Genomic DNA, 26625 nt, shown 5'->3' on the forward strand with positions numbered 1-26625 from the left:
TTAAACGACTCTATCATATCTCCCCTCTCCTGCCTTTCCTCCAAAGTATACAGATTGAAATCTTTAAGTCTGTCCCCATACGCCTTATCACGAAGACAACACTCTGTTTTAGTAGCCTTCCTCTAGACTGACTCCATCCTTTTTATATCTTTTTGAAGGTGCAGCCTCCAGAATTGTACACAATATTCTAAATGAGGTCTCACCAGAGTCTTATACAGAGGCATCAATACCTCCTTTTTCCTATTGGCCATACCTCTCCCTATGCAACCTAGCATCCTTCTTGCTATTTTACTGTTAACCACAGATATTAGTAACTAGGTCTCATTGCATAAAATGGGACTTGTAATAACACATCTTAATGGTAGTCCACATTGATAACTATACTCCTTAGACAGATTGATCAATATGGGGCAAATTCTATAAAGTCTGCCTAAAATTAGATGCCTACTTTGGTGTGCCTAGCCGATGTAAGATTCTAATTTAATTGATTAATAGCCTTAATGTGTGCTAATAGCTGGTACGTAACACCTCATAATTGATATTAATTGGAATTGACATTACTTGGTAGGCATGATTCTCTAAAAGTTAGATGCCTTATCCAAAGTACCTACCTAAAAGTGGGCGTGTTTTGAATTTAGGTGCCTGTTTTGACTTGGGTGCCAAGGCCAAGAAACCCCTGGCATAAATACGGTGTGCTTAAAAGGACACTTAGCAATGCCTAATGCTGCTTAAGTGGTGTTAAGCATGATTCTATACATTGTGCCTAACTTATAGAATCGAACTTAGTGCCACACAAGTCCGCACCAGTTGTTTAGCTGACATATATAGAATCTGATCCCTGTGTCAGTGGTTTTCAATCCAGTCCTAGGGGACCATCTGGCCAGTCAGGTTTTCAAGATATCCACGATGAATATGCAGGAGAGAAATTTGCATGCAGTGCCTTCTTAGTTTGCAAATCTCTCTCATGCATATTCATTGTGAATATCTTGAAAACCCAGCTGTTCACATGATCCTGAGGCTTGGATTGAAAACCACTGGTTCATGTAATACCAATACTGTAGTACCAGTTGATTAGATTAAAAAATTGAATTATAAAAATGAAACTTTGTAAACATTCTTTATATTTAAAGTTTTATGAGATAATTTATTGTTAAAATATAATTAGTTTTTTTCTTAACTACAAATTTTAAAGTTGAAAATATTTTTCAGGATCCCCATGCTGAGGAATTTGAAGACAAGGAGTGGACATTTATTATAGAAAATGTAAGTATGTCACTTTGTAAATATGTGTCATGTTGAGTATTGTGATGTCTATTGAATCTTGATCTCATTTGAAATTATTAAATGGAAAGAATGTAAAAAAAAGATTTCTTCAAATGTATAAGGCCTTTTTTACAAAGCCGGGCAGCAACAACCCTAAAGCCCTTTAAATCTCTATGGGCTTTGGGGCTGTTAGCACAGCACAGCTGCTAGCACGGCTTTGTAAAAGAGGCCGATGGTCTAACATATCCTAAGGATAGAAAAATACTAAACTTTTTTTCTTATCTGTGGACTTCTGTGCTCTACCCCTTTCTCCATGCTATCTAATCTTTAACCTGCCTCATTCTGTTTCCATCCCCAAGCTGATTTTAGCTAATAAGATCTTAGTTAGCAGAATAATCTGAGATTTTTTTTTCATTAAAGAATTTATTGAATTTAAAAAAAAAAAAATTATAAAGATACAACATATCAAATCAAATGAAAAATACAAAAAATGCAAACAGAAAAGCATAAAACAGAAAAAGTCATAGGGTGTCATAACAATCTGAGATTTTTATTGCATATCAGGCAGTGATCATAATTCAGACTATAACTTCTAGGAATGCACACTGTCATCATAAGAAGTGAGAGTACATGAGAACCTGCTATTGGCACCAGTTCAGGAAGATCAAGCCCAGTCAAAACCAATGAGTGTGAGATTTTCTATCCAACATTAGGCCACATGAGATTCTTTAACATTTCCAGTTGATAAAATATCTAAGGTTCTAGAAGTCTTGTTAAATACTACACTTTCAGTGGAATCGCAAGTCAGAAATGTATTTCAAACTGGTATTTTTAAATTAAGACAACTTTGTTGTATAAGAGACTATTTTCTTAATGATCATTTTAGACTACTGGCTATACAATCAAACCTTGGATAGCGAACAACGTGGTGTGCGAGTGTTTTGCAAGACGAACAAAACATTTTATTAAATTCTAACTCTATAAATGAGCATTATCTTGCAGTACGAACACATATACTCATGTCACATGAAGTACGCACAATATACATGCATCACATTGCTGATCACATTGCTGAGCGCGGCTGAATGTAATACAAGCACCCGCAGTTCAAGCGTGCACAACATACACACATCTCACACTGAGCATGGCTGAACGTAATAAAAATATCATGCCCAATTCACCCACAGTTCAAGCATGCTGTATGAGGGCGCATATCAGCCATGATTCTATTCAAAAGTAAAGTGCAGGTTATTTGTTTTACTGTGTATATTTTATACAGTACAGTATTTTGTATTAAAGTTTTTGGGTTTTGGAGCGAATTGTCTGAATTTCCATTATTTCTTATGGGGAAATTCGCTTTGATATATGAGTGCTTTGGATTATAAGCATGCTTCCGGAACGAATTATGCTTACAAACCAAGGTTCTACTGTATTTGGATAATTCAGACATTTATTTGTAATAGATTACAGCTATTGTAGAATATTGTTGCTGCAAAATTGATTTTTGGTGCCCGCCAATTTGATAGAGTAAGTCCTTTGATTTCGAAATTAGATTGGCTGCCAGTTTATGCAGATCACTTTAAAAGATACTCTGGCATGATTTTTCATTTTTTTTTAATTTATAGAAAGTTTTACAGTAACAAACCAAGAAAATCTTGTACAGAAAGCAGATATAAGGCAAATTCCTAATTACACTTCTCCCTCCGTAATCGCGGGGGATGCGGGCAGAACATAGCTGTGAATACTGAAAAACCATGAATAACTTTTTGCATGTTATTTGAGGTTTTTCAGTAAAATAGACCTGAAAAAGATAATAAACCATGAATAACTTGACCTGCGATTTACTCCGTACAACGCTGAGAGCAGTGATTTCCTTCAGGAACCATCAGGAGCAGCAATTTTCAATGTGAAACGCTGGGTTCAGTGACAACAATTCGGCGGAGTCAGCAGCCGAAAAATCGCAAATAAGCGAAACCGCAGATAAGGAGGGAGAAGTGTATGGGCCCCTTTTACAAAGCTGTGGTAATAATTCTCCCATAACAAATGCACTGAAGCCCATTCAATTCTTATGGACTTTAGTATATTTGCCACTGAAGAATTGCTACCATGGCTTTGTAAAAGGGGCCCTAAAAGATACAAAGAAAAAAATCATTCATAAATCTAAAAGAGCTCAAGTCCACAAAAATAAGAATCCAGTAATTGAAAAAGGAGTGATAAAAGCAAAAAATTTGATTTTTAATTTTCAATTCATTACATGGTTTACATGAGTATTTTTCAAGTTCTTTCAGAATCCTTGATTCCAAATATTTTACTAGTGGTTAAAATTGTTGTAAATTAGAGTAAAATTAGAGTAAATTAGAGTAAAATTTTTATCTTTTTAACATTTTATACTTGTCAAACTAGAATGGTCTTCATTTGAAAAATAGATGGCATTTTACATACAGAGATTTCTGAGGTGCTCTTAAGATATTATTTTTGCTAAGCATTATTGTAACAACTGTCTTTGTTATCAAAATAATATGTATATTTTATTGAGCTGATTCTTAGATTTATACTAGCTACTTAAGGCTCCTTTTACTAAGCTGCGATAGCGTTTTTAGCGCACGCAGAATTTTAGCACGCACTATGCTGGTGTTAGGGTCTAGCGCGCGCTAAAACCGCTATCGCAGCTTAGTAAAAGGAGCCCTTAGACTGATATGGCTTTTCCTTAGAACCATTTTGAAAGGGAGTAGATGCCTAATAAAAACAAGAGACTAGAATAGAACCTGATATTTTCAAATGAATCAAAGCAGCAAAGAGCTTTCAAGCTTGGCAATGCCACTTAGTGGTAAATATGAAAGTTCAATTTATAATTTTTAAAAAAATCACAGATATATTTAACAACATTTGTATAGTTCATTGTTGCAACACATGGGACCTTGTTTAATTTGATGTATAATAAAGTAGTTAAGAAAAATATACCTTTTATTTTAAGGGGAAGATAATAAAAATTTATGGTAGTGATCAGTGGGGTTTGTTTTATTCCCTACCCCCACCCAGTTGCATTTTTTATATGTGCATAGACTGTTACCCCAATTAAAAGGTTATATTTTATAGCAAGAGTTGATTTACATCTCAGGTGGGTAATAAACCTCAGTTGTTGTGTTAGATTAATTGTAGCCCTGTAGCAGATTATTGACAAATAAATGTTAACATAACGTGAGTCAATGCTAAGATATTGAATTCCCACTCCATAAACAGCCTTAAATAACTTCAACAGCACTGTAAGCAGACAGCAGTCCAGCAGCTGGATGTAGGTCATCTGGCTTTTAGTGCAGTGTGCATTTGAATGATTATTTATGTGTTGGTGAAATGTGAATCTCTTTACTCAGTACAAAGAGCTCTTAGCTCTTGGAGAACCTCAAGTTTCTGGAGGTTAGTGGCAGAACTGTAGGAGTTGAGACAGGCAGAGATATTCAAAGGTGACCTTGGTGTTAAATATTAACTAAAAGGCTGATTAAACTTTTGCTCCTGCCATTTCCACTATTCATGGTTAATTTTCTACTGTGTAGAAACTAGTGCTGCCCGATTAAGGAAAAAAATTTTTGATTCGATTTAGTCTATTGAATCGATTTTTCGATTTGATTTGATTTGATTTTCCTGCCCAATTGAGTGTTTTATTTTTTCAAACATCCTGGTGGGTTTATTTTATAGCTTCATCACCCCCTTTGCCCTCTCTTACCCACACTGGCACTCTGGTATAAACAAAATAAACAAAAAATTATTTTCCTCTCTCTGTTAAATCCTAGCTCATGTTCGCGGTCTAACACCAGCTCTGGAAGGATACACATTTCAAATCTCACATATTGTAATCAGAAAACAAAAAATAAAATTATTTTTCCTATCTTTTGTTGTCTGGTCATTTTTCAAATCATGTTGGTCCCAGGCTCTGGTTGTCTTCTAATCAGGCTCTCCTTTTTTCTTTTTTCTCCGTGCTAACCATCCATCTTCCATCTTTGTCCTCCCCTTCTGTTTCCCTTTCCTCCCCTGGAGGTCTGGCATCTTTCCTTTTTTTCATTTCCATCCCTCCGCAGCTGCAGAGATGGACCCCCACCATCCACAGAACCACCATCTCTCCTTTTCTGAACTACCTTTCATCCAGCATCTCACTTCTGTGTTCTTGTCCCTATTCTCCTCTCCAGTAGTGTCCCTGTTCCTATGCTCCCGCCATGGCCAGCATCTTATCTCTGTTTCATGTCTCTCCCCATATCCAGCTTCTTCTTTCTCTCTTCCTTACCTCCTGTATCCCCTTCCCTAGGTACAGGCTTTCTCCTACTATCTCTCCTGCTATCCTGCACCCTGCCCACCTATTTTGGAGCAGTATCTACCCCTCTTGTATCCTTCCCCTTGTGGTCTTGCATTTCTCTCTCCATTAGTCCAGAACCTCTCCTCTGCTTTCCTCCCCCTCTTTTTGGTTTGATCTCTCTCTTCCCTTCACCCCAGGTCTGGCATCTCCCCTCCCCTCTCTTACTCCTTCTACTTCCTCCCTCTGCACAGGCCTTCCTCCCCGCCATGAAGGCCTGTTCCCCGCTGTGAAGGCACTCTTCCTCCTCCCTTTGCACAGGGCTGCCTCCCTGCCGCAAAGGTCTGCTCCCCCCGCGAAGGCCTGCCCCCTGCTGTGAAGGCACTCTTCCTCCTCGGGCCTACTCCCCCTGCAAGCCTGCATGTTCCCCCAGCTTCCCTGCTTTTACCTTAAGCAGCTAATACGGCAGCCTGCAGGATTACTGGTGTTATAATGATCCCTGCAGCTGCCCGTCGTCCTCAGCGGAACGTTCTCTCTGCTGCGATCCTGCCCCTGACGTCAGAACAAGGGAAGGACCGTAGCAGAAAGAACGTGCCACTGAGGACGATGGGCAGCTGCAGGGATCGCTATAGCACCAGCAATCCTGCAGACTGCTGTATTAGCTGCTTATGGTAAGAGCTGGGAATATGCAGGATTTTCTGACTGACCCTGTCCCCTCAATCAGGAGCAGCAGTAGATGGCCAGCAAGAGGCAGCGCTGCTGCTCCTGCTTTAGGAAGGCACAGGGGGAAGGGTCGGTCATCGAATCAGGAGACCAATTTTTTTTAAAATTGAATCGATTTGAATCGGTGAATCGATTCGAATCGTGAATCGGGCAGCACTAGTAGAAACTGTTGTAACTTATATGTACTTAGGTAGACACAAAAAAGTACAGTTTGAACATACTTCCTAGACCAGGGGTGTCAAACTCAAATCACATAAGGGGCCGAAATCTAAAACATAGGTTAATTTGCGGGCCAGATTTTTTTATTAAGATACTTACCACGTCCTTTGCTGACGCACAGTGTGGGCTCCAGCGCCAGCGTCTGCTCCAATGCTCACAAGACTTCTGTGAGCATCAGATCAATCGCCGCTGCCACCGCCAAAACCCACGCTGCGCGCCAGCAAAGGAGGGGGTTAGTCTTAGTAGAAGTATAGCGATACAACCTCTCCAACCTCATGCTGGCTACAAAATAAATAAAAGAAGACTTTTCCTCTCTTTTAGGTCCTAGTTCACGCTTGCTGTCTAACACCAGCTCTGGCAAGATACACATTTCAAATCTGACATATTTTAATCACAAAATAGAAATTAAAATTATTTTTTCTACCTTTTGTTGTCTGGTCATTTTACTTTTAGTCTCAGTTTCTCTTTCTGATTTTGTCTATCTTCTAATTCTCTTTCCAGTGTCTGATGTCCATTTTTTTTCTCCTCTCGTTCCAGTCCCTGTCTCCAACATATTGATTTTTTCCCTTTCAACTTTTCTCCTTTTTTCTGCTTCTGTCCACTCAAGTCTTGCCCTCTTTCTCATCCTTCTCCTTTTTAAATTTTCAGCTACCTATCAATTTTCCATCTCAAGATCCAACTTCTCTCCCTTTTTCTTCCCAGCTGCCCCCTATCCCTGTCTGCCTCCCTGCCTCCCTCCCCCAGGTCCAACCTCTCTCCCTTCATCTCGTTCTCTTCACAGCTGAGCTTGCCTTTCTGTCCAGCGCCGGTCTCTCTCTCCTCAAAGCCCAGCGTGTCTTTCCCTGTGGCACAGGTCCGATGTCGCTGCCAAGCCGAGGAGTCTGCCGGCCTCAGCGATTCTGCAGTGTTGTACTTGGCTCCCCCTCCTGCTTTTCATCTGCCATGGTCTGTCTCCAGTGATGCGCAACTTCCTGTTTCCTCCCGGATGGACCGCGGCAGACAGAAGGCAGGAGGAGGAGCCATGGACAACATCGCCAAATCTCTGCCGAAGCCGGCAGACTTTCCGGTGTGACAGCGATGTCAGACTGATGCTGGAGGTTAAGACACGCTGGCCTCTGAGAGAGGAAAGTTTGGGAGCATTGCCGCGGGCCACATAAAAAGGCCAGGCGGGCCTTGTGTTTGACACATGTGTCCTAGAGTATTACATCTTTTTCAACAGCTCTCATGCAGTTATCTTTGAGAATTTTTTTTTGTAATTCAGCAGACACATAAGTAGATTGAAATAAAATAAGGTTCTCAAAATCAAACTGCAAACTTTGTACAAATATGTGTTAGTGGTATGACACTTCCTAATTTATAGTTGCCATATCAGACAGCCAGGCTTTATTTTTTAGGAAACCGGCTAAATAATGAGTTGCAATGGAATAGCACCAAGCTGGAAGAGTACACTTGGGAATCTTGTTAACAATCAAGTATTCCAAATATTCCAAAGTATTCTAAAACAAAACAGAGGAAGAAATAGTTTGAGCATTGCTCATACTTTTATGAATGTGCAGAATTGTTTCTTAAAATAATGATATGAGATATCGTCTCCTTTGCTATCATATGTCATAACTCAAAATAGCAATATGGACTTTTGCCATAGGTACAAAAACAATATTTTCCTAAGCTACATGGCACTTTTTCAGTAGTTCTTAAGTAGTAGTTCTAAATTATGTTCTTATATTCTTATATTTTCTTAAGGTATGGGATGATGATAAATGTGATTTTCCTACTCATATGAAATACCTATACAGGCAGCTAAGAGCAACCTTAGGGATCCTCCTTCTCTGAGTAACCCACCTAGAGAGATGATCTTGACTGAAAGTTTACTGAGTTCACAGATGGGATCAGAGCTCCATCGTTCTCAGAAGGAGAACAATCGGTGGATCACGTGGTCCAGATCCTGCAGAGCCTAGGTTGGATAGTGAATTTCCAAAGAGCCAATTAGTTCTGTCCAAATCCCTGGAATACCTAGGGATCTTCTTCAACACAGCAGAAGTTCATATCTATCTTCCTGAGGCATTGAGGAAGACCCTTGTGGGACCTCCACGCCAGCAGGCCTTGGCATAGGGTCAAAGGACAAAGAAAACCAGGCCAAGCGCTGAAATGGATGTTGTTTAGTTCACTTTTAATAGACTTTCTCTCATGTGCTGTGAAATTTTAAGTTCAGATGCTGTTTCTCTGAAATATGTGGCAATTTCAGAGCAAGTGTTGGAACATTTCTACAGTCACTAGCCGTCAAGATAAGCGAGCACACAGAAGCAGAACTATGAGCTGTTACATGGAAAAGACAATTATAGTGCTACTGCCCAGCAGAATGAAATGACTGATGTGTGATGTCCAGCATGTACACAGTGACCACAGCACCGATAACAGAAAAGGAAAGATGAAGAAAAGGAGCATTGGGAAAAACAGAGGTCATGCTCAGATGGCTTTAGATTGCTGCTCCAGGGACAGGCTGTTGGGGACAGATAAGTTAGGTGCTTTTTGACCACCACTCAAGTTTGGTAATAGCATACGTCAATGCTAATGGCTTTAATGTTAATAAAGGACATAGTCAATTAAGAGGGTAAATATGTATCTATAACCAATCAATTAAATATGCTAATGACTTTTACCAATCAGAGTAAGCTTAGTAAGATCTTAATGCCAAGCTGTAAAAGTATAATAGTCACTGCCAGATTAGGAAGTTTCCGCAGAGCAGACTTGGAGCTCCCAGACAAGCATGCATCTGGGTGTCCCTTCTTTGTTCCCACAATTGCTGTATATTCTTGTGATGCATTTCCTATAATCTTAATTTGCTTTATTATTCATTAAACTTAAATAATTATGTGAAACAGCAACTGTGTTGTATCAAGGTCATTTCGTGAAGGACTCAGTTGGCATTTCAGCATGCAGACTGAAACTTTGCACCTAGATAATGAGCCTCGTGGCCAAACCAGCTCCATCTGTGTGACTTCCAAGTGCTAGGTTTCATGGTAGCCATGATAGACATGGTCCCCTGGGCGAAGGCTCACATGCGTTCTCTCCAGAGAGTGTTGCTATCATGGTGATCACTTCAGTCAGACTTCCTGCAAATGTCTCTGCCTTGGAAACCGGAAGCCCAGGCCACTATGGACTGGTGGCTCTGCCCACAGTCGTTATTAAGGGGCATGCTCTTCAAAATATCCTCATGGGTCATTGTGACAACAGACGCCAGCCTGTTAGACTAAGGGTATTGGTTGGCCTTCCAAAGGAAGTGGTTGATCAACAGATTGGCCATTTCAGTTGGTATTGTAGAGGCTGCAGAAGAGTCTGGAGGGACAAGTGGTTCGAGTATTCTTGGACAATGCAACAGCAGTAGCGTATGTCAATCACCATGGAGGCACCAAGAGTACACAACTGAATCTGGAGGCTTGCATACTGTTCACCTTTAGGCTCTCTCAGCGGCACATGTAGTGGCAGTAGACAATGCCTAAGGTGATTTCCTCAGCAGACAGACACTGGATCAGGGCAAGTGGACGCTGTCTTTAGCAGCCTTCCAAGCCATTGTTCGTCGCTGGGGTTGCCCAATGTTCAATCTGATGGCAATAACAAGAAACAAGAAAGTGGACAGATTCTTCAGTAGAAGATCCGAGCTCAGAAGTGCAGGTCTGGACGCTCTGGTACAACTGTGGCTGAAGAGCGAGCTTTTATACGTGTTTCCTCCGTGGTTCATTATAGGCCGGATTTTCTACAGGATTGCAAGCCATCTAGGAGCAGTCACTCTTGGCTCCAGATTGGCCACGCAGACCTAGTGCGTCTTCAGTCAGGTGCAAGTCTCAGACATCAAGTACAGCCGGACCTTCTTTCTCAGGGACCAGTGGCCACAGAAAATCCAGATCGCTTTGCTCTTATGGCATGGCTCTTGAGTGCGTGGCATTGGTGTGCAAGGGATATTCAGAGGTAGTCATTGCTACTTTGCTTAGAACCAAAAAGCCTATGACAGTGTCTGCTTATGCAAAGGCATGGGAAACTTTCCAGCACTGGTGCATTAAGGGGAAGTAGGAGCCTTTTTCTGCTCCAATCTTGGTGTTGTTAGTCTTCTTTCTAGCTGGCCTTGACAAGGGGCTTACAGTGGAATCCCTCAGAGTCCAAGTGGTACTTTCTTCTTTCAGGGCTCGAGACTGAAAGGCTTCATTGGCATCTTATCTGGACATAACCAGATTCCTAAAGAGGGTGCTGCGACTCAGATCCCCGGTAAAACTCCTGTTCCCTTCAGGGAACCTTAACATGGTTTTGCAAGGCCTCTGTCAGGCTTCATACTAGCCACTGAAGGAAGCATCCTTGATTGATCTGACGCTCAAGACTCTTTTTCTTGCAGCCATTACCTTAGCGAGAAGAGTCTTGGAGCTACAGGCTTTCTTGCAGAGAGCCTTTTCTGTAATTCACAAAGGTTGGAGTTTCTTTGCACACCCATCCTTTTCACCAAAGGTTGTTTTGGTTTTGCATGTCAATCAAGAAATCATATTGCCGGTATTCCAGTCCACAGGTTCTAAGAAGAAGGCCTGGTTCTGAAATAGTTGGATGTGAGAAGAGTGCTTCTCTGATAGCTTGAACTCATTGGTGACATCAAGATATCTGACCATCTTTTTGGGCTCAGTAGTTAGGCTAGTCATGGTGCACCAGCTTCTGGGGTTACAATCTCCAGATGGATCCGTAGGGCCATTTTGTCAGTATTTATTGCCTGTAGCAAACTGTCACCACTCTCTGTAAAGGCACATTCTACTGGAAGTGTAGCTTCTTCATGGATGGAAGCTCAGGTAGTATCTCCTGAAATTTGTAGGGCTGCGACTTAGTCCACTCTACATACATTTTCCAAGTTTTACGGAGTAGATGTAGTAGCAAGAGATGACTCTGCCTTTGGGTCCTCAGTGTTATGAGCCAGCGCAGTGGAACTTTCCTAGATTTCTGGGACACTTTTGTATATCCCATCTGTCCTATTGCACTAAAAAAGAGATTAGGTTTTTACCTTGCTAATATCTTTTCTAGTAGATAGGTGTATCATTCTGGAGCCCCATCCTGTAAGTTATTTCCTCCTGCCTATTGTCTCAATCAGAAAGGGTATTGTTATAACACATTGGGGTGTTATTTGAGCTCCATAAAGGTTTCTGTTTGGCATATTCGTTTTGCTGTTTTAATTGTTCAATGGCAATGTTTAACATGTTGTTTGTGTTTTCAGAGCAGAACAGGGTTGTAGTTCAGGGAGTCTTTTTGCACCCCTCCTTCACATGTATTTCTATATGGGGCTATTGCCTGCTGTGGTACAAATTGAAGGGGGGCAGCAGAGACTTCTAGTGAAGGAGGAGGGATTCAAAAGCTGAAGTGGATTCCCTCTGCATGGCTCGCCAACACGGGAACATTACCTGTCCATCGAGAATGACACACCTATCTACTAAAAAAGATATTAGCAAGGTAAGAACCTAATCTCTTTTTAGCCACTACTTGTCTCGGATATTTGGCTCCAGATGTTAGTCTGGAAGGAACTCAATAGGCCCTCTAGCAGCATTGCAAAGTCAATGTTGAAAAGCCATGGCAAGAACTTCTCTAGGTTTGAAATAATGTTAGTACCTTTAACTCCTTCCATTGGACCCAATACTTTTTTTAATCATTTCATTGATTTCCAGTTGAATCAGTCTTCCATAACAGCTTGCAATATCTGAATTTCCATGGCACTTTTCTCTGATTGCTCCACTACCAGATCTACTCTGTTGAAAGGAGAAGTTGGATTGACAACATTTCTAAGTCCTTTTTTTAAAAAAAAATTCTTTATTTATTTTCCAAACTTCAATAGTGCAATATGCAGTTATATAACATATAAGTCGTCAATAAAAGCACATTCAACTTACAAATATACATAACCAACCATTTTCTCCCACCTACCCACCCACCCAGTGATTATTCAATAAAACACAGAAACATAGATTTTCCCAATAACCTTACCTTTTTCAAATTAATAATACCTTCCCATCCTCCCACCCACGCCAAGTGTAAATACTCAAAGGTCAAATTAGGACAGAAATAGCCCCCCCCATTCTTCCCTGGATGTGTCCAAAAATAAATAAACAAAATAAACAAACAAAAACTGACTCATAATCAAAGACCTACTAATATAAGATGTCAATGGTCCCCAAACCAATTTAAATAAATTACTGTGACCCAAACTATCGGCATTCATTTTTTTCATTACTATAGCTGAAGCACAGATTTGCCCACCAGAAAGGGAAATTTAAACGATGTAATTCTTCCAATTTCGGGTTACCATCTGCATGTCTATGATAAGGAAAAGCTGGCATTTCAGGTTACCATCTGGGTCATTCCATGTCAAGTGATCAGATTCTTGGAAAGTGCCCTGCATGACCATCATGGATTTTGATGAAACTTCATATGCAGAGTCCACCATGTCTCAAACGAACTTTGGTAAAGTTTTAGTTTCGCCTGTGGAATATTTGTGGAGATATAGCCATTTGTTTGACCCCATACCACAATGAAATACAGTACGACAATGACATTCTGACAACTTTGAGACACAATATCTCCCGAGCTGTGTTTCCAAAAAAACTGAAACTTAGCTACCCTGCACAACTTTTTGAGCTCTATTCAGTGCTACCAATAATAATTTTTGTCGAGCACTGAGTGAATGGCTGAATTACAGTAAACTTGGCTGAAAAAATTAGTGCTCCAAAAAAAGTCAAAGTTTGACATTATTTAGCTCCCACAATAATTGAGTAATAAATACGAAATTTGGCGCATAATGTCTCAGTACAACGTTGTTTTCAAAAGTACAATTTCAACCTCCAAGCTCTTTCCATTAGTTTACAAATTAAGTGTAAAGTTGCTAATTTGTGTAAAAAGGCCAAAAATAGGGTACATTGGGGAGGAGGTGGCACTTCTGCGATAGCCGGCCTTGATATGGAAAAGGCCTTTGATAGTATGTCTTGGCAGTATCTTTTTTGGATATTACAGGAGTATGGTGTCACTGGGCCTTTCCTTCATTGGATCCAGGGTCTTTACACTGCGCCGCAAGCCCGTCTTTATCATCAATGGTGGTTTATCGACTTCTTTTCAGCTCTGGCGGGGGATGCGCCAGGGATGCCCCCTGCTGTTCATTTTGGCCATTGAACCCTTAGCTATTAAAATTCACTCCAGCCCTGATCTCCGAGGCATTCACATAGGGAGCATGGAGTGTCATATTACATTATTTGCGGATGATATCCTGTTATTTCTGGACCAGGCCCCATGTCATCTGCCGGTGGCGTTGCGCTTGGTGGCGGAGTTTGACTCCCTTTCTGGCCTTAAAGTGAATTGCGCAAAATCTAAACTGTTACCTCTGTCGGGGCTGGTGTGGGAGCCCTGGCATGACACCTTAGAAATCCCTCCAGTGCGTAAACCGATGCGCTATCTTGGAATTTATCTGCATCCGAATCCTCGGGTTATGTATCACAGTAATGTGGTGGCTACTATAGATAAAATTGGAGCCCTTTGTGCTGCCTGGCAAGATCTCCCGTTGTCTTTGCTGGGGAGGGCCCTGGCCTTGGTTAAAATGATACTACTGCCCAAACTGTTATATCCCCCAAAGTTGTATCTTGATTAGAGAATGTGTATTTTTATGCAGTTGTCATTTTTTATGAAAGCTTACATATACAGTATATGTAAATCAGTGTTTTACATACAGAAAAGGTTTATAAAGCTACTCAACCAGCCATGAGAGATATGAAACTATTCATATTTCTCATGGCTTTGAAGTTTAACTCTGTTTTTATAAGGTTAGTTTACTAATAGGAATAGTTTTCTGTACTTCTGTTAGTGTAATTTTTTAATGAATGCATTGTGCCACCTAGTGGTATTTTAGATTTTTTTTCCTTTCAGAAACAAAACTAATACTAAACAAATTTTAATGCCATTGGGCTTTTTTTAAAAAATTTTGTATTTTGCTAGGAAAATATCCTCTGTCAAATTAAACTGTGTGTATGGGGGGAGGTGTTTGTTTGTATGTGTGTGTGTGTGTATATATGTACACACATACCCACACACACAAATATATATATATATATATATATATATATACTAGTATTTTAGCTCGTTACATTAACGGGTGCTAGAATATATGTCTGTCTGTCTTTCTTTATTTCTGTCTCTCTCTCCTTCCCGCTGTCTTTCTTTCTGTCTGTCTCTCTCCCCGGCCCCCTTTGTCTATCTGTCTGTCTTTCTGTGTCTCTCCCTGCCCCTGTGTCTTTCTTCTTTTATTTTCTCTCTTCCTTCCTCCCACTGTCTGTCTTTCTTTCTATCTATCTATCTGTCTGTCTCTCTCCCTGCCTCCTATGCAGCAGCATTTCTCTCCTCCCACTTCCTTGTGCAGCAGCCACAGCAGCATTCCCTCCCCCTCCATTTCCCTCCTCCCACACTACTTCCCTGTGCAGCAGCAACGTTTTCCATGCCCCCCTTTCCCTTCCCATGGTCTGGCCAGCTCCCTTAGTCCCTTTCCGCCCCCTTCCCTTCCCGCGGTCCCAACAAATCTGCGAGTCCAGCAGCATCTGCAGCACTCTACATGCTGCTTCGGGGCCTTCTACTGCCCTGATATGCTCTGCCGCAACTCTGATGATGTCATTAGGGATGTGCCAGAGTAAATCAGGGCAGTAGAAGGCCCCGAAGCAGTGTGTGTAGAATGCTGCAGGCTGCTGGAGTCGGGACCGCGGGAAGGGAAGGGGGGAGGGGTGGGAAGGGACTAAGTGAGCCGGTCGGATTGCAGGAAGGGGGGGGGAGGCAAGGGATTAAGTGAGCCTGAAGCCGAGCCGTGAGTGTGGGGCCATTTCTGCAGTGGCACGAGGTGGACCGCCACAGCCCGACAGATCAGTGATCAGGGAAGCACGCGGTAAGAGTGCGCATGCGCGCTTAGCATTTTACTGTTCCCTGAGTCCTGATCTGTTGGGATGTGGCCGGCAGAGTGCACATGCACACTAAGGCAAAGGCGGTGCGGAGCGGAGGATGCCAGGAGGAGAACTTGCCGGCTCCAGCCTGACTCACAGCAGGTAACATGCCGCGACTCCCCCCCCCCATTGCCGACCCTACCCAGCACACCTGAAACCCCCGTTGACCATCTCAGCCACACCTACCACCGTGCGACGAACACAAACCTTCCGGCTCCAGCAGCATCCCAGGCACAGTAAACACGCTGCTTTGGGCCTTCTACTGGCCTGATTTCCTCTGCTGCGTCCCTGATGACGTCATCAGGGACGAGGCAGAGGAAATTAGGTCAGTAGAAGACCGCGAAGCAGCGGTGTTTACTGTACCAGGGACGCTGTGGCTGGGAGCGCGAGACTGGCAGGGGGGCGGGCGCTGTGGCTGTCTGGGGGTGGGAGGCGAGGCCGTAGCAGCTCCAGGAGCTATTAAGTGGTATAACAAGTTTAATAAATCTGTAAAATCTGTAATTGAACTGTGGGTTGTCCAGTGGAATTTGAGCAGAGGTGAAGCCTGATTTCTATTTTTCCCCCCTATCAATTCAGAGAACCGTGTACCACATAATTTGAACTAACCTAAAGCTAAGCCGCATGATACACACTGGAGAAAAATCCCTATTTCTTTAACTGTGGAAGCAGCAGCAAACTGTAATGTGAGGAGGATAAGAGGCCAGGCAGATGCTAATTGCCGTAGGGATTGGAAATGGTTGATTAGCTAGAGGGGAATATGAGAGAGAGAAAAACTGAGTGAAGACAAGATGAAGTACCTGAAAAAAAAAATATAGAAAAAGACTGGATGCAACAATGTTTGTGTGTGTGTGTGTGTGGTGGTGGTGGGGGGAATCCTGATCCATCGTACAGCTGGTGGTCGACTGAGTGTCCATGATCCTGCCTGCCATGTTCTTCCTGCATCGATGTCAGGAAGTCCTCCCTGCTCCACCACATTGGCTTCTTTCATCGATCCTTCATTCAGCCGTATATCAGACTAACCAGACTTTCCCCCTCCTTTACAAAGCCGTGCTAGCGTTTTTAGCGTTGGCCGCTGTGGTAACGTCTCCGACGCTCATAGAATTCCTGTGAGCATCCATGCTGTTACCTATGTGGCCAGCACTAAAAACACTAGCGTGGCTTTGTAAAGGAGGAGTGGGTTTGAGAGGTGGTCGTGCGCAGGGAGGAGGGGCCAGGGAGAGAGACAGAAAGAAAGACAGACAGGGGGAAGGGAGAGCGACAGAAAGAAAGACAGACATGGGGCCAGGGAAAGAGACAGAAAGAAAGAAAGAAAGGGGGCAGGGAGAGAGTTAGAAAGAAAGAAATGCCTAAGTCTACACATCTATTCTAGCACCCGTTAATGTAACGGGCTAAAAAATTAGTATATATATATATATATATATATATATATTGTCACCAGCCGGGCCCGCGGGAGTCCGCCGACTGGTGGCAGCACGACCCTGGTGCGGTTCCCAAAGGGGGAGACCCTACATTGTGGTAAAGTTCTCTGGCTTACCAATGATAATCATAATAATAAGCCAACCAGTTCTCAGGCTATTGCACTTAGTTTAATGCGTCAAAAAGAACAAAACAAAAACCATTCCACTGGCTTTTCCTCCTTAAGCAAAGTTTGTAATAGCCAGTTTGCAGTCCAGCGAACAAACTTAAGCTTTGTCCCAGGTAAGTAACCATAAGTTCAAGGCAATATCCTTCACACAGCTTCAAACCAGCAAACAAAACAAAAGAAACACTTTTACTTTTCTTCATGGAGACCTGGGCTTTCTGTGAAACAGTCCTGCTCTTCACCAGGCTCCTGTATAATAAACCACAAAACAAAACTTCAGAGCAATGCAGTTTGTAAATTTTGCCTCTCTAGGGTGCAGCAACTCTCCAGTCTCGGGAGACTGGGAACAGAATTGCTGGGTCCACTTTTTACTATTGGCTTTACAAGCACCCACAAAAATCCCAACCCTAAATCTTCGGGGAACCCTCCCCAATTCTGCAAGTCACTGGCTCTTAATGCAGCAAACACCAAAAAAAACCACACCAGCTTTCTTCTGGCTCAGCCTCAGCTGAAGTACAGCCACTTAATTAAGGCTCTCCTCAATTCAAGTCCAGTATCAGCTCAGGCCCCACTGCTGTGCAATCAAAAATAAAACCTTTCAAAACAGTTCCTTGGAAGCTACTTCCTTCAGTAAAGTGTCCTCCAACACAACATCCAAAAAAAAGAAAAAGAGCAAAATAAGTTACTGGCAAGAAACTGCCACACTCACATCCATCGGTTCCAAGGATTCAGCTACAGGCATTGCAACCTCCGTTATGTCCATACATTCCTCTGGAGCCTCCAGCTCTGTATTCTCCTGGGGTGCAGAGCCTTCCCATTCCATGGGCTCCTGGCTTGTGCCTTGCCAGAAGAGCCCTATCTGCCAGGTCCTCCTGAGTTGCCTGCTTCACAGACTTTAAGAGCTGTTTTAAGGTGTTAAAGCCACTCCCTAGCTTACGTGACTTGAGCACAGGTTTGAGTGCTCTCTGCTCCCTCTCTGTTCACTAGGAATATTGCTGTTGGGGAACTGATTGAACTTCCTAAGGGAGCTTACTCTCCTAACAGGCTTTGGCTCTAGAATGGTTCCTGGGTCAGGGTCAGGTTCATTCTCCTCAGGATAGGCAGTCCTGTCCTCAACAGGCTCTGAGGCTCTCCATTCTCCTGGTTTCTTTCCTCGGGGAACAGGTGTAGTACCTGACTTAACCGTGACATTTTCTTCCTAGGGGTTGGATCTCTCTCTCTCTCTTTATATATATATATATATATATATATATATATATATATATATATATATATATATATATATATTTATTTTAGATTCCCCTTACTCAGGCCTATACAGATTGAATTACATAATCTTATTGTGCTAGGATAATAGCTTGCACCAATACAAATATTAGGACACCCATGAAATATTCAGTTCTTTCTTAAGAAATGCTCACATATCGATGTCAAATCTTTTTTTTATTAATATCTGGAAAAGAAAGTGATATAATTGCAGTTAAACGACAAATATTTTCCTTGATTTACTCATGAAACAAAAGATATCCACAAAAATGTGTATTGTAACTAAGGAATAAACTAGGACACCCCCACATATCCTCCCAGTTAAAGTGACTTACAAAGGCACGCTAGGGCCTTAACGCATGGAATAACGCGCACTATCCACTTCCGCTAATCCGGTGCGTGCATTAAAAACGCTAGCACACCTTTGTAAAAGGAGCCCTAAAACATCGTTACTCAGCATTTTGAAGGAAGTTTGCCCTACTTAAACCTCAGATATTCTGTTTGGTGTGCTCATGACTGCTGCGGTGAGAGTGAAAACCATGGTGAGATCAAAAGAGCTTTCTGAGGCCTTCAGAAAGAATATTGTAGCAGCTTATAAGTCTGGTAAGGGATTTTAAAAAATCTCAAAAGAATTTGACATTAGCCAGTCCACGGTCCAGAAAATAGTGTACAAGTGGAGGACTTTCTAAACAACTGCCAACATGCCCTGGTCTGGCCTTCCAAGCAAGTTGACCCTCAGAGCAGACTGCAAGATGCTAAAAGAAGTCTCCAAAAACCCTAAATTGGAAAGCACTTATCTTTTGTGCCCGACGGCTGCCCAACCGTTTCACACTCGGTTTTATCAGGGGCTATGCCTCCTTCTATTACTGCACCAAACCTAAAAAAGTGAAACTTGATCAATATTTCAAAATTTGTGAAACTCCTAACAAACCCTATGGTCAATGGTCTCTTGATTATTTATTAGAAATATTATATTAAAAACCTAAGTTCTAACACCTATTGACTGAATAATCATAAACTAAATAAAAAATTAATAAAAATCAATTTGATTTATGCTTGAAAGAATTCATTCAAAACTGCACATAATGAATTCCACTAATTGATGGTCAACCTAATTGTTCCCTTAGAATATATTCATTAAAGTTCATTTGATCAATAGGCTCTCCAAATTATTACTTAAAATTAATCACATCATTAATATTCACTGAAATCTGTTTATTACAATTGATTTAATCAATAGGCTTTAAATATTCTTAAATAGACTTTTAAATGTTCTTAAAACCTTTAAATTAATGTGTCACAAGACTATAAAATCCTTAAAAATTAGCACCATAATACAAGTGAAACCCAAAGAAGATCTTATAAAGTGCTCATAATCTAAGAAATTCGATTGTTGTTCACTTCCTCGAAGCAGTAAAACTGCCGCGCTGCTAATGTGAATGTATGAATATAACAAAATGGCATCAGGGTTCTGGGCCAGCGTTTATCACATGCATAGATCTGGAAACTTCCATAGTCAGATCAGCTCAATGCTCTTCAAAAACCATACCCATAATAATTTGATGTTAAAATAAGCGCTCAAAAATATCATACAATTGCTGACAGGATAGTGTCAGTGTTATCACCCAGCGCTAACCACCCATACAAACATATAAAGTTGCGCGGTATAATTTGTTTAACACTCCTGACAAAGCATGCCACTGCTAATTTTAGTTTAAAGTCAGCTCTCAAGGTAAAATAGTTGCTCGTTTTTTAAAAAAATATTTACTTACTTAATTTGCAAACTTTTACCGGAGCCTCAATATCCAGCACCCGCACAGCACATAATATGTCAGGTTACCTGGAAGTGGCGGCAGTTTTTAAATCAATTGGTAGCAAACCAGCCAATTGTGAAAAACTTGACGTGATGGCGTCATAATGTCTTCAACCAAAAACGAGATTGCATTTGACTGGTAAAAATGGCTTCACTGTTACATTAAAGGATTGCTATTGGTGCCATAAAAACACTGCTACTTCTGTCGGGAAGCAGCAATCATTGTGAAAAGTCGATATGGTTTACTTGCTTTTTAGCAGAGAGCCAATGTTGGTATAGAAAATCATAACACTGTTGTTATTTTATCAGGGAACAAACATGCACTGCTTGACTAATGAATCATAATAAAACCTATGGACACAAGGGTATTATTTTGTCTACATATTGAAATTGACATATTTTAATAGCTTTTATAAAGGAACAAATATTATTACAGAGGAATTACTGCATTCTTGTTGTTTAAAAAAGTGTATATTGCCTACTGAATGAAACAAAAAAACTGTCAAGCACAAACAAAATATAAAAATATAAAAACTTAAATCAAAACTCAAAACTGAATTCAGTAACAAACCAAAATTAAAAAATTAGAAAAAAAACTTTCCATTCTATATAGATGTTGAGTCCCATAGGTTCTAAAGAATTTAGTCTGTGAATCCATCGCTGTTCTCGTTGTACAAGTAGTCTATCTCTGTTTCCTCCTCTTGAATTCATCTTCTCAAAATCAATGACAATACATTTTAAATCAGAAAAACCATGATTCATTTCGCAGCAATGTTTAACAATGGGAGCCTGCATTCTTTTGCGTTTGATGTTAGATTTATGCTCACTGAGACGGGTCTTGAGACACCTTTTAGTTTTCCCAACATAAACTTTGGAACAAGAACAAATAATAGCATAAATGACATAGTTGCTATTACAGTTGCTAAAGTGTTTCAACTCGAATTTTCTACTGTCCTGAGAATTGATAAAAAACTTAGATTGTAACATAATCTCACAACATTTGCAAGATCCACATTTGTAATGTCCAAGAATACCTTTAACTTTCTGGGAAAGAGTGGTGTCCGAAGGACTAATGATTTCCTTCAAATTGCGTCCTCTACTAAATGCTGTTCTTAACATTGTCCATGAACACTGGATGAGTCTGTACAATCTTCCAATTGTTCTTCATGACTCTAGTTATGGCAGGACTGGCATTTGAAAATTGCAAAATACAAGTTTGTATATCTGAATCAACTTTACTTGTGCTAGTGTCTTTCTCACATAACAGATGTTCCCTATGGTTATATTTGGCACGTTTGTAACACTTTTTCAACATTTTTTGTCATAACTACGGGCAGACAAATCAGTAATCAACCTACTAGAGTGATTCTTGAATTCTTGTACTCTACTACAAATCCTCCTAAACCTTAAAAATTGTGAAAAAGGAAGATTATCACGGAGATGTTTTGGATGGCAACTCTTATTATGAAGAAAAGTATTGCGATAAAAAAATGTGATGTATCTCTGATGTAAGTACTACGTTTCTGTACTTCGGGTCTCAAAAACCAATCAACATAAATAGAAAGGGGCTCCAATAAGGAACCTCTTGAGGAAATAATAGGACGTTCAGGGGGGAGAGTTTGATTTTTATGAATTTTTGGCAAAGTATATATAACTGGAACCACAGGATGGGGATTGTTCAAAAAATTAAATTCCTGTTTAATAACAAAACCTGCTTTAAACCTCTTATTTCTTATTCTATTAATCATCGATTTCAACCTTTTAGTGGGATCCAAACTTAATGGTTTATATACATTGCAATCAGATAATTGTCTCTGAATTTCCATTTCATAGTCTTTGCGATCTAAAATGACCACGGCTCCCCCCTTGTCTGCTTTCCTAATTATAATCTCGGTACTTCAGCTTGTCTGTGGTGTTCTTTGCTCACATGTTTAAAGACAATAGACTGTTTTCAGTCCAATTTGTTATATGTGAGTTTACAAAACAATGGAACCCTGAGGAAGGCGTGTTCGTCGAAACACGGACCGTGAAGGGTCCGGTTGGATTTTTATTACTGTATTTTTTATCATTGTACTTTTTAAATTGAATTTTCATGTTTTTATATGTCAGTGTATAATAAATTATCTCCAGAACATCTGTATCCACAGTTTTTTGTTTTTGTTTTCATCGGTGGATTGTTTTCACTGTGGATCATTGGGTCTCCCCATTTTTCTTTCCTCAGCATACGCAGATTAAAAAAGCATTTCTTAATCACAGAATTAATTTGTTCCTTGAAAGAAAGTGAGGAGTCAAAGAGGACTCCCAGAATCTTAGCAAAAAACTCAATTTGTAAAGAAGATCCAAAAGGCAATGTTACAGAACTAGGAAGACAATCCAATTTTGGGCCTAGCCATAATAATTTGTTTTTAGCTGCGTTAAGTTTCATCCACACAGACTGGGCCCACGCTTGAAGTTTAGAGAGACACTTCCCCTCCCTATTCGCGGTTTCGTTGTTCACAGTTTCGATTATTTGTGGGGGTTTTCCCCAGCCCCCCCCCCCTGGTGAGACGTTCTTTGGCAGCCCACATAAAAAAAATGGCCCTGGGACTTGGATCGGGGCAAGGAGGGAGGCGGAGGGGGGCCATCGGAGGCAGAGGAGGTGAGCAGCAGTGACGCGGAGCAGCAGCGATCTTCCTACACTCCTTGCCCATGCAGAGCCGTGCTGTGAGTTTCCTTGGTCTCATGAGACTACAACAGGGAGTTATTTCAGTGGGTTTATCAGATGGTGTTGTTCCTACAGACTGGAAAACTGCCTAGTATATCCCATTGTTAAGAAGCATTCACTTGATTTGTCACAGGCTTCTAATTTTCATCCTATCCCTAATCTTCCATTTATATCTAAAGTTCTGTCTTTCTTCAACTTTCTCAACATTCGGAAAATTCAAATATGCTTCATCCTTTTCAATCTAGTTTTAGGAAATTTCATTCTTTATTGAATGATTGCTACTCTTCTATTGATCAGGACAAAACACTACCGTATTATTAATATCTTTAGATTTTACAACAGCTTTTGACTTAATCACTCTCGTTTACTATCTAGTACTGTTCTTAAAAGGTTAAATCATTTTTAGCAAATAGAACATTTAAAGTATCATTTTCATTTTCTATTTCTTCTTCTAGTAAACTTACTTGTAGAGTACCACATATCAGTCCCTGTTCTGAGGCACAGCTGGCAGTTGCGCCTGTGTACAGTGTGGCCCTGTGCAATGGATGTACTTTAATTTGCTGCTGCTGGTGATGACGACTGAGAGATGGGGAAGGTGGACACTCTTAGGGGTGCCGTGGCACCTGTGTTTCTCCCCATTCTGACACCTGTGTTTCATGTAGCAAAACCTGCTCGATTCTTCATCCAGGAATATTCAGATCAGATCAGCTACAGTGATGGTAACTTGTAGGCTTTAGTAAGGCAATTTTTGAGAACTAGCTAATTTATTTGCTGTTGCAAATTGAATGAAGACTTAAGCAATTGAGATATTTTGGTTTTTCTTTTAATTTCTTTTTGAAAACATTTCAGTATTTCTTTCACATTGAAAACAGTGTTCTTCCTGGAAATTTTTGCTAGCTTGATGACATGAAGGAGTAGCCGGGGGCTGGAGAATACCAACATTTTCTGTTGAGTGGTCAGTAAAATCAGCTGAGTGGTGTGCCCTTCCAGGTCCTGGGGAAAGTACTGGAAACTCTGAAGTTATGTTGTAAGTCCTTAGCAGGACAATCTGTTTGAATTACTGTGACTAAGAAAACAGCAAGGCAGTTGGTCTGTGATAGCCAAGATGGAAGATGCACAAAAGCAGACCTTAATAAGAAATAGTCTTTATTATTTCTTTTAAAGCCCTCATGTACTTTTCAACCAGAGTTTTACTTTGTTCATTTCATTCATGCCAGGGCAGTCTGAAGTTTTTGTGCTTTCTAAAGTAGGAGCTGTATTTGGGCCTGATGAATCAGAACTGAAAATAGCTGCAGTGGATGATTGTGCCCATGGCTTAGTTGCATAATATCAGATTTGGATAATATCTCACGGAAATGTCTATGCCAGTTAGCTATAATGGGGCTTTCACTGGACCTGTTTTGTAAAGTAAATAATACCTGCTTTGTATTCTGTTGGCATAACAAATCACTTCCTTTACTTTTTATGTTTTAAATAAGGCTCTTGCAGTATTGAGACACCAATAATTATTTTTCTCTGTTTAGATTTACAATTTGTTATAATTAAGGAAATATATATTTTTATTTATTTGTTCTCTGCTGCTGCAATTTGTTACATTTATAATCAGATGTTTACAAGTTCTGATAAAATATTAATATATTCGGGGTACAGAACTTTGATGTCGGCCCAGGACCTGGCCGATACACCCTTGCTGGAAATCTCTCTCTTGCCCCAGGAACCAATTGTTCCTCCCTGTCTGGCAGTGGCAACGGCTGAGCATCAGAGAGGACCAAATACCAAAGTGGTTTTGGGAACCTGCTCTGTAGAGGGGCATAGGCCAGAAGAAAGACCCGCTGTGAAGGAAAAATCTAAGGAAGCTGGAATGTCGGCTCTAGCTGTATTGGAGATGACCCTGATTGATGTCTGGGGAATGCTTCAGAGACTGGATGGAACATTACAAAATCTGACTGCTACACTGTTAGGAAAAGTAGACAGTCTCAAAGTTATTGAGGATATGAAGGAAGATAATGAAATTAAGATGACAACGGTTAATCATGAGAGCGCCACTTTTAAATCTCTAACTGAAAATCTAATTAAGGATAAAATGCTTGTTCATAGGAAATTAGAACAGTTAGAAAATTTCAACAGGCAACTTAACTTGCGTGTATTGAATTTTCCAAGATCACTGACCATCTCCTCTATGGAATTATGTATAAAATATTTGATTCAAGTGCTTAAATTCGCCCCTGAGGCTATTCCTACGATAAATAAAATATATTACTTACCTACACCTATTCAAAAACAAGGGGGTGAATTAGGTGATATTAATCAAGATCATCAGAAGCAAGTTTCCATGGATTTAGAGAACATTTCTGCAATTTTGGAGGAAATGGTCTCTATCATTGAAGAGAGAGCCACTTTACTTATTTCTTTTGTTTTTCAGCAGGACTTAAATGCTGTTATGAAATTCTATTTTTGTAATACTTAGTCACTTTTTCGTAATACTCAGTTAATAGAGAGACGTAGGAAAGAAGAAAGCTCTTTCTTGCCATGTGGCAAGAAACCAAAGAACTAGGAGCTACTTTCCTACTTGCATATCCGTGCAAGTGTCTTATTAGATTTGTTGGGGTGAAATATACCTTTTATGTTCCAGACCAGTTGAGAGCATTCCTGGACTTAAAAAAGATTACCAGGGAATAATGGAAGAAATAATGTAAAGGAGTTGTTCATTAATGCCATTCTTTATACTTAGGGCTCCTTTTACTAAGCTGTGCTAGCGGTTTTAGCGTGTGCTAGACGCTAACGCCAGCATTGAGCTGGCGTTAGTTCTTTGCGCTTAGCGTTTGGCTAGCGCGGGGGGGGGGGCAATGCAGCGTGCGCTAAAAACATTAGTTCACCTTAGTAAAAGGAGCCCTTAATTTCTATTTGGTGTTTTAGGTTCCAGTTATTTCTTAGGGTTGCCCCCCATTACCAAATTGGGGTCTAAGAAGAAGAAAATTGATGCTTATTATAATTTTTCTGTACTATGTATTATTATTTTCCTTTTGATTTTCATGCAACGAGTGTAATTGCTTGTCATATTTATCAAAATATAATAAATAAAGAATTTTTAAAAAAATTAATATATAATGATGTTACTTTGTATACTAAAGCCACTTGATGGCACTCTTGGATTTCTTATATTCATCATTAGCTGTAGTAAGACTGCATTATTTGCAAAAGAATAACACATGATACTAAACGCTGTAAGGTGTGTGATAAATGTAGAGTGGAATGAATGGAATAATCAGACTGAACTTACCAGAATTTTCATGAGGGTATAGATGAAATGAAGAAAAATAAACCATTGTGCCAAATGATGAGATTCAAGGTGTTCATGTGCATGCATACATATATACACATGTAAGAAAGAGAGGGGGAATGGCTTTATACACTTCTCCCTCGGTATTCACGGGGGATAGGGGCAGAGACGGACCGCGAATTGAGAAAAACCGCAAATATCTTCTCGTCTGGCTCTGACCCATCCCCGCCTCCCTCCCGCCTTCCCCCCGGCATCCTGGCCTTACCTGGTGGTCTAGCGGGCTTTCGGGGCAGGAGCGAGTTCCCGTAGTCTCTCGAGACTACGACGGGAGCTCATGGCAGCCATTTCCTATTGGCGATCTACATGGGGCAGGAGCGTAGGAAGATCGCTTCTTCCCTGAAAGCCTGCTAGACCACCAGGTAAGGCTGGGATGCCGGAAGGAAGGCTGGAGAGAGGCGGGAATGTGCTAAACTATTGGGGGGGTTTCCCCCTGAAATCGTGAATAT

At 40.7% G+C, this 26625-nt stretch overlaps 1 protein-coding gene across 8 annotated transcripts in view; it reads left to right on the plus strand.

The window, feature by feature from the left end:
- The window catches only part of EHBP1 (EH domain binding protein 1), a 617593-nt gene that overhangs the window by 61944 nt on the left and 529024 nt on the right, over window positions 1-26625 (plus strand). For all 8 annotated transcript variants that reach the window (XM_033936740.1, XM_033936741.1, XM_033936748.1 and 5 more), the window contains exon 5: window positions 1210-1263. In XM_033936740.1, the coding sequence (XP_033792631.1) occupies window positions 1210-1263 (54 nt within the window). The remainder of the gene's footprint in view (window positions 1-1209; window positions 1264-26625) is intronic.

Source organism: Geotrypetes seraphini, chromosome 3, assembly GCF_902459505.1.
Source record: "Geotrypetes seraphini chromosome 3, aGeoSer1.1, whole genome shotgun sequence".
Taxonomy (NCBI): Eukaryota; Metazoa; Chordata; class Amphibia; order Gymnophiona; family Dermophiidae; genus Geotrypetes; species Geotrypetes seraphini.